Below are 13,811 nucleotides of genomic sequence, written 5' to 3'. Positions count from 1 at the left end.
AATCACAGTATAAATTAGTGTGCTGAACAACTTTCCTTAAAGTTAGTGGGGAACAACAAGATCAGGAAGAGAGAGACCAAATGCCAATCTTTCAGCGTGAAAAGGAGGAAAGAAAACCTAAAAAGGAAATCTATGTGAACAAATGCGCTAATTTCTTATTATTTTCTGATATCTGCAAAGTGCCATGTATTGTTCCAGATGCAGAGATTACAACAATGAGCAATATTGACAAAGGCCCAGCCTTCAGGGAGCTTCCACTCCAACCAGCAGACAGATAATAACCAGTCTGTCTGAGATCGGGCAGAGGGGCAGCGAAGGGGTATATTTTGAAGGAGGACTTCATATATCTCTTTTGTTTCTGGTATTGCTACTTTTGGTAACCAGACAGAATAATAATCATTTAAGAAACGTTACTTATTACAAGTAAACTTTCATAACTAAGAGGCATTTCTCGAATGTTTTCTGCTTTTCTGGTCATCTTTTGGCATTTTTCTTTTAGGATTTTTAGAAAGTTCATGAGTCAATGCTAGTTATCTTCTCTGTCATGTACAGCACGTAGTTTGAAGTGGGTAATGTAAGTTGTATATTTACAAATGCATGTTAGAATTAATCCTGTAGATATTATATAATGCTCCTTTCTTCCGTTCATTCTATGCACCCTCTTCCATCTCAGTTTAATGAACCATGCTACCATCAGACAAGTCTGTTTTGAAAGCAGCCTGGATTCTTTGGATCTGGGTTTGTGTCACTGGTTCTGAAAACAACAGTGGTAAGTAAACAAAACAGGCAAACAAGCAAACAGAAAAGCAATGCTCATAATTCTGGAAAATCGTCACTCATAAATAAGGACAGATGATCCTGGATCTTACAAAACTGTTGTCACTCTGACAGGAAATATCACTGTGGGATGTCACCTAGCACACTGATGTATGCGATCAATGGATATTTGTTGACTGAATGAAAAATTCACCGAATGACGATCATGTATTTCAAGAGCTTCCTATTAGATATCCTGAAATGTGTCCATCTCCTAGTGCTAGCACGGATTTGGAAATAAAGGTTAGATAATAGTTACTATTCAAATAGTTATTAGTATTATTATTTATTTATTTATTTATTTATTCTAGAAAAGGGTATCTGTCCAAACACAAGTAATTCTTATCACTCTAACCTCCTTTTACATTAAAGGTAGCTGATAAAAATGGGTTATCTCCTAGAAATAATGCAGAATGTGAAAAGCAAGCACATTTGGTCAGCCTGAAGAATGGACCTAAATCCCAACAGGAGTAAAATCAATCTAGCGTGTATTGCAATTTAGATCATGAGAAGACATGAAATCATAGGCCAGTCTGTTACCGAGTGAGAGTCAAAATGCCGCCTGACTGGAAAGGAAAAACTGTTTAAATGTTCTCAAAACGGTAGGTCTGCTGGCTATATGTGCACTCTACGTTTTCAACACATATTATTCACCCTTGAATTATATAAAAATACTAAATTGAAATTCACTCTGGTAACAAGCTGGCAAAACAAATAAAGCTACTTTGGTGTTGTTGGAGGCACGCTGATTACAGTTCACAGAATCACAGGGCTTTCAAACATCTTAATAGGTGAGCTCGTGTCTCCTCCCATACCATAATCCTATAATTTACCTCATCTACAGATGTACATTTAATTGGGAGAAAATGGATCACATTTTTCATTTCTAACCTGAAAAGAAGGAATTTCACTCCAATATATTTTTTCTTTACTCAATCTCATTGTGAAGAGATTCTGTCATAACGTTCTTCAGAAAGTCACATCTGATTACAAGTTTAACACATTTATCATTGGTTTTCATTGGTGAAAAATGTATTTCTTATAAATCTTATATTTGAGTACTTCTAAATTATTTCTCAGTATTTTCTTCTTGGGATTAAATATTTTGTTTGTTTAATATTTCCAAAATTGTCTTAGCTCTATAAGCATTCGTTGTTCAACTTTATTAATTAATATAACTTTAGAGTCTATAGAGGGTTCTTAGTTAATTAAAAAAAGTTATTATTTAATTAAAAAAAACTGGAAGCTTATACCTATCATAGCCAATGCTATTACTTTTATTTGCAGTATTTCATAAATTCTCATATAAATCTAAATCAAAATAGAAATAGCAATGTCTTTTACATGATATTTATTGGGCATTCAGAATGTTAGAATTTGGTTTTAGGAAACTTAAAGAATAAGAATGGTTTTAGCTTGGCTGAAGACTTGTCTGCTAAATGTAAAGAAATTATTCTCAATATGAACACATTTTGCATCACAAATATGCTTCTTACCTGTGCTGCTGGATATATTAACATCAATACTGATATCAGATATTCCTCCTCCCTTCAGAGATGCTACACATGTGTATGTCCCAAAATCCGTGAATTTTAAATCAATGATGTCCAAGTTTGTCGTTCCCGGGGAGACATCCGGATCAGTCTGGGTAATAACCATCCGCTCAGAACTTCTTAATGGACGGCCATTTTTAAACCAACTAAATGTTAACTCCTCAGAAGGAACAGCTTCTACTTGGCAAGATATTTTCACCTCACGCCCAATCTGGATGTTGTCATCTTTGTGATAAGGATCTGGTGTGATCCAAAATCGTCCTTTTTTTAATGCTACAACATAAAAATTCCATAAGTAGTTAGTGTTACTTCCATAATGTTGCGATTCATTTACTTAGGTAGTCATCTCTGAGCTGAAATAAAGTAAAACAAAATAAAATAAAATAAATGCATATATGTTTGTTATTTCCAAGCAGCATGCATGTCAATAAGCCTCATTCAAATAACCTATAAATATCTGAAGACCTAAGTCAATTAGAGACTCTAAACACTGGTTTTTATAAATTGGGTAATATCTTCCAGTGACATAAAAGATGCTTTAAGTCTATATCATACTTAAACATTATTTCCATTGAAATTTGAACAAGTGATGCAACTTGTTTATATAACATCATTAATATTAGAATTAAAAATAATAATATGGATCATTAAGCCCAATTTGATATCTATGTTATCCCTTAATTAAGGCACAATTTCCCAGACAACTCAAATATTGCACAAATGTCAGATTAAAGAAAATTCTTGTATGATTTTATCTACATGCTGACCAAAACTAGTTGGGAAGAATTGAGTCAGTTCACATTCATAATGCATTTTCATGGACTGAAATAATCTGAACTGAAAAAGAAAATTGTTTTCAAAACATTTTCTGTGACTGTCCTATTCCACCACAGATAGATGTTTCCAGTTGAAACAGTTTGCTGGCTCTCTCGTGCAGATGGCCAGAAGAATCTCTCAGCAGATGGTTTGGAAAACATGCTGTGTCTGTATTCCGACAGTAGTGCTTTCTGGGTGCAAGGTCAGTACTGTTCTCACAGCCTGGGTCAGCAATGAAGATGACCAGAGGCTTCTGAAGGGGCTTCTACTGGTTTCCTAAGGGCACTAGTTCTGAACTTTGAATGATAGATACTACAGGACTCAATGAAGAATAGGGTATGTTCCTTTTTCTGGCAGGGATTCTTATATACATATTCTTCTCTCTACTAACATCCTACCTATTTCCCTTTCCCTTAATATCACTTTCTATCCCTCTATGACAATATGTAGCATATGCATAGCAAGGTAATTACCAGAATAAAATATTGCATTCACTTTTACCATCAAACCATATATAAATGACACTGGCAGAAATTACATGAATTTAGAAGATCCTCAGAGAGTGGAGGCCTTTTAACTGCATTCCCGAGTTTAACCTGATTTCCCTTAGTTCATCCCATTAATGCTGGAAGTACCATGGAAATCTGAAGAACTATGTAAGAAGCACTAGAGATAATAAGTTTTAATCTTAAAAATTTTTGCTTTTAATTATTTTTTATTCATCAGCCCCAAATAGTTTCACCTTCTTTTTTATTTGCATCTTAGTGAGGAGAGATAAATGAGTATCAAAAATGATGCTTATATCTTTCTTTTTATTCAAGAAAAATTTATAGGGCTCCTGATGAAGTATTAGATGAGGCCCTGATTATACATGATGAACAAAGCAGACATAACCCTTACTCTTATGTATTCGTAGAGCAAATTCTGTACTTATAGATTATACATCTGATTTTTATCCATCTGATATTTATGATACTCTTGTCTAGAAAAACCACACTCTGCATTGATAGTAAATATTAAATTTTGAAGGAATATGAATGTCAAAGAATCTTTTAAAATATTGTTTAGAAGGGGTATCTGGCCGGCCCAGTTGGTGGAGTGTGAGACTCATGATCTCAGAGTTGTGAGTTGGAGTCCCGCATTGCATGTAAATATTACTTAAAAATCTTAAAAAATATTAGAAAAGGCATAAGACTTCAATCTTAATGAAAACCAAAGACAAATATTTAAATCACATTCTCATATCATTGTTACATTTTTCCACACTAAAATGACACTTATGAACCTTATTTATTCCTAGCCATATCTTTATCAGTACATGACAGTTGGATGAAATTAGGAGAAATTATGTCATCCTGTTACCCAGTGCCATACTTTTATATTTTTATTGGGATTGAAATAGGACTTTGTATCTATAAAGAGAAAAGTGTTGAAAATGCCTATTGGCTACTGTATTTGGTATATAATATTGTACACATATAAAATTCAATGATCTATTCAAATGATAATATTGATATCAAATATGAAAATCCAAATGATATTAAATTTCTGTAACACATTGTGCACATATAATTCAAATGCAATGAAAGTTCTTTTTGTTTAAGGTTTTATTTATTTACTTGAGAGAGAGAGAGAGCACTTGAGAGTAAGCACCAGCTGGGAGGGATGCAGAGTAAGAGGGAGAAGCAGGCTCCCCATGAGTAGGGAGCCAGAGGTAGGGCTCCAACCCAGGATCCCAGGATCATGACCTGAGCCAAAAGCAGATGATTAACTGACAGAGCCAACCAGGCACCCCAGCAATTAAAGTTTTTTCACACATAGTAAACCGTATCATACTTTTTTTTTTCCTTTTTTAAAAAATAATTCTAAAAAAACAGTATGCCAAGGGTCATTCACTTTTGTTAACACCGTAATATTCAAATGACTTTCCTTTATTTGGTAAGAATTTTGCTTTTTCTGTTTCTATAGAAAAATGATATGGCTAAATACAAATTTTAAACAGACAATTCTTAACTTTAAAAGTTTAAATATATATGTTAATTTATTAATCGTTTCATATGGGATACCTTTAAATAAATTTCATTTCAAAATTATGTTGGTGGCCATATACAAACAAAAATTCTGATGTTTCAGTGACTACCATTTATTTACTAGGTAGTTACTGTTGTCTAGCTCTGCTCCCTGCACAGTGTCATATTAAACTGATATTGCAATTAAGAGAACTGAAAACTCTTTAGATTAGTTAGACTTAAACAACAAAAACAATCCAAAAGTCATGGATTAAAAATAATAATAATAAAATAAAATCACAATATATATTTTGTGTCACAAACTGTTTTTTCTTTTTAAGTTTTATTTATTTATTTGACAGACAGGGAGAGATCACAAGTAGGCAGAGAGGCAGGCAGAGGGAGAGGGGGAAACAGGCTCCCTACTGAGCAGGGAGTCCCATGCAGGGCTTGATCTCAGGACCCTGAGACCATGACCTGAGCTGAAGGCAGAGGCTTAACCCACTGAGTCACCCAGGCACCCCACAAACTGTTTTATTAATGGAAAATAACTTTTAAAATCCAAAGTAAAAGAAAATTAAAGTTTATAAATCTAATAACCCATAAATAAAATTCAATATGATATACAACTATTTTTAATAATAAGTACCATAATCAAGTGGGCTTTTAAAATGAGCTCATTGCTACAAATAATTGTTTTTCTCAGTATAAGACCACTTATAACTTGGCCAGTGTCAATCGCATTAGTCTTCCAAATGACAGATTCTAAAAAGGAAAAGAAGGACAAGTCAGTGTAGCAAGTGCACTTAAGTTAAGAAACATCAGAATAAGCAGCATGGATCATTAGTCTGGAGAGTCAATTCACTGAGTTTGTTTTATGTTACCCCATAACAGAATAACTACTTTTGCATATGGAACAGAAGCATTCTAAGAAAAAAGAAATACTGTGTGTGTGTGTGTGTGTGTGTGTGTACCCATGTACAAGCGTGCATGTCATCATCTCTAGTAAGTTAAATTTAATGGATTTTCTAACTTTGGCTGCTCAGATACCTAAAAGCATGGCTCTGTCAACTAAGCACAGGTACATTAATATCTTGAAACCTAAGTCTAGTTTTTCATCTCTATGTGGTCCAATATAGGCAATCTCATTTTTATGGGTCAAGTGCATCATTTATAAAAATCGGAGGTGATAGTATTAGGCTCCCTCCAAGACCCATTGTGAGAAACAGCTTATTAGCAATAGTGTAGAGCTTTGGAAATATAAAGTGTTTAATATAGTTAATCAACTGGGAAGCAGGTTCCTTCGTTTATAATTAAACACTCTCTTTTTCAGCGAACAATTTCCAATAGTTCATGCAATGTTAATTTAAAGTCATTTCCTGCTAACCAGTTAAGATTTCAAATGCTTAGAATCAATCTGCGATTAGTACCAGAGTATAACAAGGATCCAATAGACATAACAAGACTCTATAGAACTAAAGAAATTCTTTGGAAAAAGAAAGGAGAAATCCCTTTCCTCAAATGCAATTTCTTAGTCAGACTATTGAAAATCCCACAACACCAGCCTGAAAGAACATTAGATTTAGCTTAATGTATCATAAATTGTGATGGATGAACCTCAAAAGGTACTTGTTTAGTCTGCCAGTTCATGTAAAGAATTGGCATCAAGCTGAGCCTCTGTTTTGGGTAATCAGTTTAGAAGCACTGCCATATAACCCATAGCCCCGGTTTTTTAATATTGTGAGAACTGAATACAAACTTGGCCCACATTCACTTCTGACAAGTTACTCATGAGGATAGTCTAGCTGCACTCAAAGGTGCTCTGTGAACAGAATGAAGCTGGTGAATCAGAGTTAGGCCACTGCAAAGACCTGGGTGGCACTTGCTACAGACCTTCCCCTAGAGGTGAAAGTGTATTTTTGCCTATGAATGTCTACAATTCTGAAGAAGACTTCCATTACTTAAAACTATATGACTTCTTGAGTTTATCTTCAGAAGAGATACTACTGGCTTTGGAAAGGACTACACCTATGGCTTCCAGGAATATAAGCTCAATGCAGAGGAACACAAAGACAAGGCTATGAGATTGTGTCCTGTTTATAACTATAGACTTACAATTGTTAAATGCACAGATTGTCAAATATTCTACAATTATATAGCTCACAGTAGTTCCATAATAAAATATGATTTGTAGATAGAACATAAAGTGAATTTCAATTAAATGACATTGAACATGTTTTAAATTTTAATGAGGAAGCATCTCTTTGCAGATACAAAATATCAGGTGTCAGCTTTTTAATCTCTGCTAAGAAACTCTTTTAGAGACAGAGTGACCACTGCCCACTCTTCTAAGTAGTTAAATTAGTTAAAAATCTCCAACCACACCAATAATAAAAATCTCCAACCACACTTATAATATCAGTAGGATTTTGGATCACATGATGACTGACAAAATTTTGCTGAGAGAAATGGATCTATAAGTCATTAATCACATCATCAGACAAATAAAAAATTGATTTTCTATTTATTTTCTATTAACGACAACACAAATATTTGAGTGGAAAACGAGTATTTGCCAGTCCCACATGATGCCAAATTGAATAAACAGTTGGAAAGAAATTACATAGGCAAAGCAAATTAAGAAATAGTAAATGACTTATACATAATTTGTCTTATTATAATTAGATGCCAGTCTTTCTCTTCAAGGAGACTGTGAACACCTAGGGAGTTAGGGCCATACCTTACTCTTCCTTATTGTCCCAAAATTTAAAACTGGTTCCTTTGTTAGAGTTGGTATTCAAGATCTTTTGTCAAATTTAATTAAACTTGACAAATTTAATTAAAGCTGACATTTCAAAGCATTAACTTTACAAATTCCAATCATTTCCATTCAGTCTGATATGTCCATGTTAATTCTTTTTGTTTGGTGGTCCTCTGTTCTGAGATGCCTCAGGACAGGAGGAACAGGATAGAGGAAAGAGAAGAGATTTCTTGTCCTCTAAGGTTCAGGTTTTTTGGTTTGTCTTGTTTGTTTTTTTTTTTTTTTTTGTGGAAACACAACAATACTTGATGAACAAACTATTAATATAGGAATATATGTAAGGAAGGGGACTCTGTACAGAAAAATTCAGGAGCCCTCATTCCATCATGGCCACCGACTAGCTAGTTATGTATCCTAGTTATATAATGTGTCAGGGACGTCAGCTGTTGAATGTAATATTTGTTACTCATTTTTCCTTTGGCAGAAGCCTGAATTTCATGCAAAAGGGCTTATATGCCTTAGGGCTCAGTTGATAATCATTTCTAAGGAAAGATGAAAGAATGAAGAAAATTGATATCTAAGCACAGTTATATTATCTGAAATAGTGTTTGCCAAAACTTACTTCAGAAAAAGGTCAAGAGGAATCATGTTAAAAGAAAGCAGAACAAACAAAGTTTGGCGACTGACTATATGAATAAAATTTGCTTTCTTGCAGAACTTCTCAGAGCTTTGAACATGATGACATGCACACTGCAATATCTCAGAGAGGCTCAGAGTATATGTTTTTAAAAACCTTTATTTATGGAACATTTTCAGGACCAGTATCTCACAGGATAAAATAAGAGAATCTATCAGTTGATGAGAATCACTAGAAAGATTCTAAAATCAGATTCCATTCTTGACGTTTCAAGAATTTCCATTATGAGCATCACAGAATAATTGACAAGATGAGACTCTTGTGAAAATAAGATTTATGACTAGAAAACTAAAGGAAATGGAAATATGTTTGAGCTCAGATATATCTAAGGGCACAATGAAGTTACAAAACATACTTCAGAGCCATGTCATAAGCCTATCTGCACCAACAATGGTGTGTTGTCTCTTTTCCTTTCCCAGCCAACCAGCATTTAAAAAAATTTATATATATCAGCTTGCTCCTATCTTGGAAATGTACATTTTGGAATATACAAATAGCATTTAAAAGGGATTAAGTGTATTAGCTTCTATACAATTTGCAATTATTGATACAAATCAGTAAGGCTTAATTTACTCAGTTGCTTGAGGAAATAACAATATTTACTTATTTACACCTTATGTTGTTATAAAAAAAGCACTTAAAGTGTTATAAGAAGCAGTAAAGCTTCTAGAGGATGGATAGAAAAGGGGAAGCCTTTTTTTTTGGTATATATTATTGGGTATTCGTATACTCATTTTCCTTTATCTAACAACTTCAATTGCCAATCTGTAGTCTGAATGAGAGTTCATTAATAATGCAAGAACAACAACAATAAAATCATTACACTCGTTTCCTGAAAGTACTTTAAAATAGCACCCCTGATCATTTGAATGCAGAATTAGATGCTGGAAGGAAGTTGGGGTTCTATTTAATTATGAAGTATCAAGGATCTATTTATTTTATGAATTTACTCAAAGCTAATTTCTATACTTAATCATTCAAATTGTTTAAGCAAAGTATAGTTGAATTTTAATTGTCTTTTAAATGTCCTTGCTCAGTAAAATAACGCAGGTAAATATTTTGGGTAGGAATTCTAGTAAGAAAGGATCTTTTAGATAGGCACAAATCATGCTTTTTGGTAAAAACCCTACCTTGAGATAAAGGAAAAGAAGTGGACACAGAAAATAATATCATCATTATGATTTTGTCATTTTTAACATTTTAGCCCTAAATTATCAATCAATTACCAAAGTACCTATATAATGTTGTAAATAAACACAAACATTTTCATACTATAGCTATGACATAAATGGTATTTGACATAGCATGATGTCTTTGCACCAGTTATATGAATAGGAGAATATTAAACAGCAATAACTTATCTCCCTAAGATGTCACAAATTAGCAGATAGTTCGAGTTCACCTTTCCTATCAAATTTGATAATACTCCTTCACTATGAGAAATAAGAATGTATCCAGGATGAATTATATTTTTTATTGGTTTTTAAAGACCCAGGACTAGAAACATCTATAAAATGAAATGCAGCTTTGAAAAGCCTGTGCTAAATATAATTCTTTTGAAGTCCTTTTGAAAACAGTACATCCTTAATATTTATGGAATCGATCACATAGCAGTGAAAACTAGATGAAAATAATGAGGCTAACTGAAACTAGAAATCTTTCTTTACTTTTCTTGTTTTCCTCATTTTCTTTCTCAAAGCTAAGGCCTTTTTCCTTTCTGAACTCATTCCGCCCATCTGTCAGCCTCTCTCACTGAACCCGGAGGCCTGGCATTCTTTTGGATATCCTCTTGCCTTTGAAATTTCAATATTTTCTGTTCCATATGCTCTCTTCTCTAAGAGTAGAAAATTATTTAGGTCGGTCACATCTAAACTTAGAACATTTTTCTTAACACTAATATTCCTTCAAAATCCTTGTGGCATATTTCTTAAAAAAAAAAAAAAAAGTGAAACACCAGTTATCCTCACTATTACATCTGGAACTCGTTCACCTGGTCAGTTCACACACTGCTTTTTATTGGTGTTATTAAAGCACTGAAGACTCAAAGCTGAGCAATAACCTCTAACCAACTAAGACAATGATTTTTTCCACTCCTTTTCCATTTTTATGTATCATTTACATTTTGTACTTCCTATCATTTTACATTATTGACTCTTTCTTCCTTCTTGAAAATCTCTTTTTTACTGGTTTCTACAACTGGTAAAATATGAGATAATATTTATGAAAATAAATGTTTGCTTTGCTTACCAGCATCACAATTGTCATGACATGGTCTCGAATTCCTTTTAGTTCATTTGGATTTTGTTATTCATATATAGGTGTAAAGTCAGTTTTTGTTGAGAAGGAAATAATTTTTTAACTTATTTTGCCATAATTGTAGACCACGGATGTTTCCCTTAATCTTCTACCTTTCATTCAGCTGCTCTTGTTTGATAACATGAGGTCACTGTTTTGCTTCTTGATACACAAAATGTTGCGACCAGATCCATGCACATTCCAATTTAAACTAAAACAATGATTATATCATTTACATATATTATTTCATTTTAACATTAAAAATCAAGAAAAATAACCCAGATATATTAAATGAACAAATAAAAAAATACCTGTATTGCCTAGGAATTTACGTAAATTTTATCTTTTTTAAAAAAATTTTATTTATTTAAGAGAGACCATGAGAGAGAGAGAGCAAGAGCAGGGGAGAGGAGCAGACGGAGAGGAAGAAGCAGGCTCCCCACTAAGCAGGGAGCTGGACATAGGCCTTGATCCCAGGACATGGGATCATGACCCAAGCAGAAGGCAGACACCCAAACCACTGAGCTACTCAGATGCCCATAAATTATCTCTATCTTCTTTTGTCTTGTGAGAATCTGAAGACTCAATACCATGGATGAGACTAACAAAACAATCCCCTCAGCATGACTAACTATTAGACAGGTTTCTTCCTAAGTCTAGGCCCCTGACCTCCCTTTTCTTAGAGCTAAATTTACTTTTAGAAAACTTAACAATCGTAAATCTTTCTCTGCCCCTTTGAGATGTAAATCTCCTACAAGCCAAAATATCTTTTTATTTTTTTTTAGGATTTTATTTGTTTATTTAACAGAGTGAGACACAGCAAGAGAGGGAACACAAGCAGGGAGAGTGGGAGAGGGAGAAGCAGTCTTCCTGCAGAGTAGGGAGCCCAGTGTGGGGCTTGATCCCAGGACCCTGGGATCATGACCCGAGGTGAAGGCAGACAGCTATCGACTGAGCCACCTAGGTGGCTCCAAGCCAGAATATCTTAAGAAATGTCTTTCTTAAGCATTTGGGAACCATCCCTTTAAAAAGTAATCACTGAAGGAGAGATAGTGCTTCTATCTCCCAGTCTCTATAGGAGAGTGGGAACCTAACTTTGAAAAGTGAAAGGACCACTTAGACACACACTTAGGCACACAGATGACTTAGTCCCATTGACTGTCCTTCCTCCAAATACCCATAAGCTTACTCCAGCATGTAAAAATCCTCCCACCTTTTATTTCAGTGGAGTTAAGTTTAATCTATCTCCTCTATTCCAGTAGTCTTCACCCTGTTTCAGTAGTCTTGAATACAATCTTCCTTGTTTTATAACATGTCAGGTGCAATTTTTCTTTCAGACCAATAGATGTAGTTGCAAGCATTACTGAAACAGATGAAATTAGGATCAATCTAGAAAATTCACTGCTGCAAAGTTTCAAACACCAAGGAAATAATCCTTATGGTTACAAGACACACACTAACACATACACACAGACAGTATGTTGTTCAAAGATGAAATGTCACTTGAGTACAAGTGCATGTGACGGTCACAGAGGTTAATTTAATCCATTTATGAAGGCGTGTTTCCTCTAAAGTGGTAAACCCTGCTTAATCTATAACACCCTGGAGGTCTAGAGTTTCTAATACTAGACTCCAGGACAAATGTCTGGATTTGTGGGTTAACTAACAGATGATAGGACTGCTAAAAGTGTGAAGAGATGAGCTCTCAAACTAAGTAACTTTAATATATATATTATAAAGAGAAATGCATAACATTCACTTTTTAAAAAGTACCTCCTACTTGGTTTAGAAGTTTTAAAAACAGATTTAAGAAATATGTGTTATAGTTTATTCCCTCTTTTTAATGAGAAAATTGTGGCATATACACAAGTGGTACACTGTCATTGTGATGGGATAGAGCAATGTTTTTATACTCCCATACAGTTGGTGGTTGGGCCATAAATTGGTTCTGATCTATACAGGACCAAAAGTAAAGGGGGGATACTAATATCATATTTCATAGTTTCTGTGAGTTAAAAATACTCCAACTTCTTAAACAAATAAAAAAAATGAAAAAAAATTCCTCCTTCAAGATCTGAATGGAATTTATCTTCTGAACTTGTATAAATAAGACACACAGTAAGCAGCACTTTAAACCATACCTGTGATGATAATAATAATGTAATTCATAGGACTATTTGTCAGTCTGTCCTTCAACGTGACTTAATTACAGCAATTTTACATATAGGAACCTAAAAAGTATGGTTTAGATGCACAGGTGTTCAGATTAAAGTCAAAAATAAATCCAATGATTTGTCTTGGTCACAATTCAGCAGCAGTGAATATAAGGTTATATTCTATGAGAATGACTCAGGGAAGCTGTCACTAATGGCTGTGGTTAGGGTGGTGTTATATATTCAGAGTTATAGAAAATAGATACTTTAAGTGCTAAGTGACATAGAAGTAAGATTCCCATAATCTTAGAAAGGAGAAAAGCTAAATGAGAAGCTAGAGTCTTTGAAGAGGTAGATAGAGGAATACCTGTGGAGAAGGAAAAGATAAGGAGGGCTACATGTACCAGCATCCACTGAAAGTACTTTAAGAAGTGAATCACAATGAGCACTTTAAGAAAAAAAAAATGATTTCACAATATATCACCATGTTAAATCAACTGTTGCATTGTTCACCAAGTTGTTGGCTATAAACTAGTTCAGTGTTAGAACATATTTATCAGAAGCAATAACTTTTGTGTAGAAAATGATGATCTGGGGATGCCTGGGTGGCTCAGTTGGTTGGACGACTGCCTTCAGCTCAGGTCATGATCCCGGAGTCCCGGGATCGAGTCCCGCATCAGGCTCCCAGCTCCATGGGGAGTCTGCTTCTCC

At 34.2% G+C, this 13,811-nt stretch overlaps 1 protein-coding gene across 1 annotated transcript in view; it reads right to left on the bottom strand.

The window, feature by feature from the left end:
* Positions 1-13,811, bottom strand: part of MDGA2 (MAM domain containing glycosylphosphatidylinositol anchor 2) — an 845,496-nt gene that overhangs the window by 243,896 nt on the left and 587,789 nt on the right. Inside the window, exon 7 of the mRNA XM_044231999.1 lies at positions 2,313-2,642. Coding sequence (XP_044087934.1) covers positions 2,313-2,642 — 330 coding nt within the window. The remainder of the gene's footprint in view (positions 1-2,312; positions 2,643-13,811) is intronic.

Source organism: Neovison vison, chromosome 13 (genome assembly GCF_020171115.1).
Source record: "Neovison vison isolate M4711 chromosome 13, ASM_NN_V1, whole genome shotgun sequence".
NCBI classification, from domain to species: Eukaryota; Metazoa; Chordata; class Mammalia; order Carnivora; family Mustelidae; genus Neogale; species Neogale vison.
This window is presented reverse-complemented; position numbering and strand designations above follow the sequence as displayed.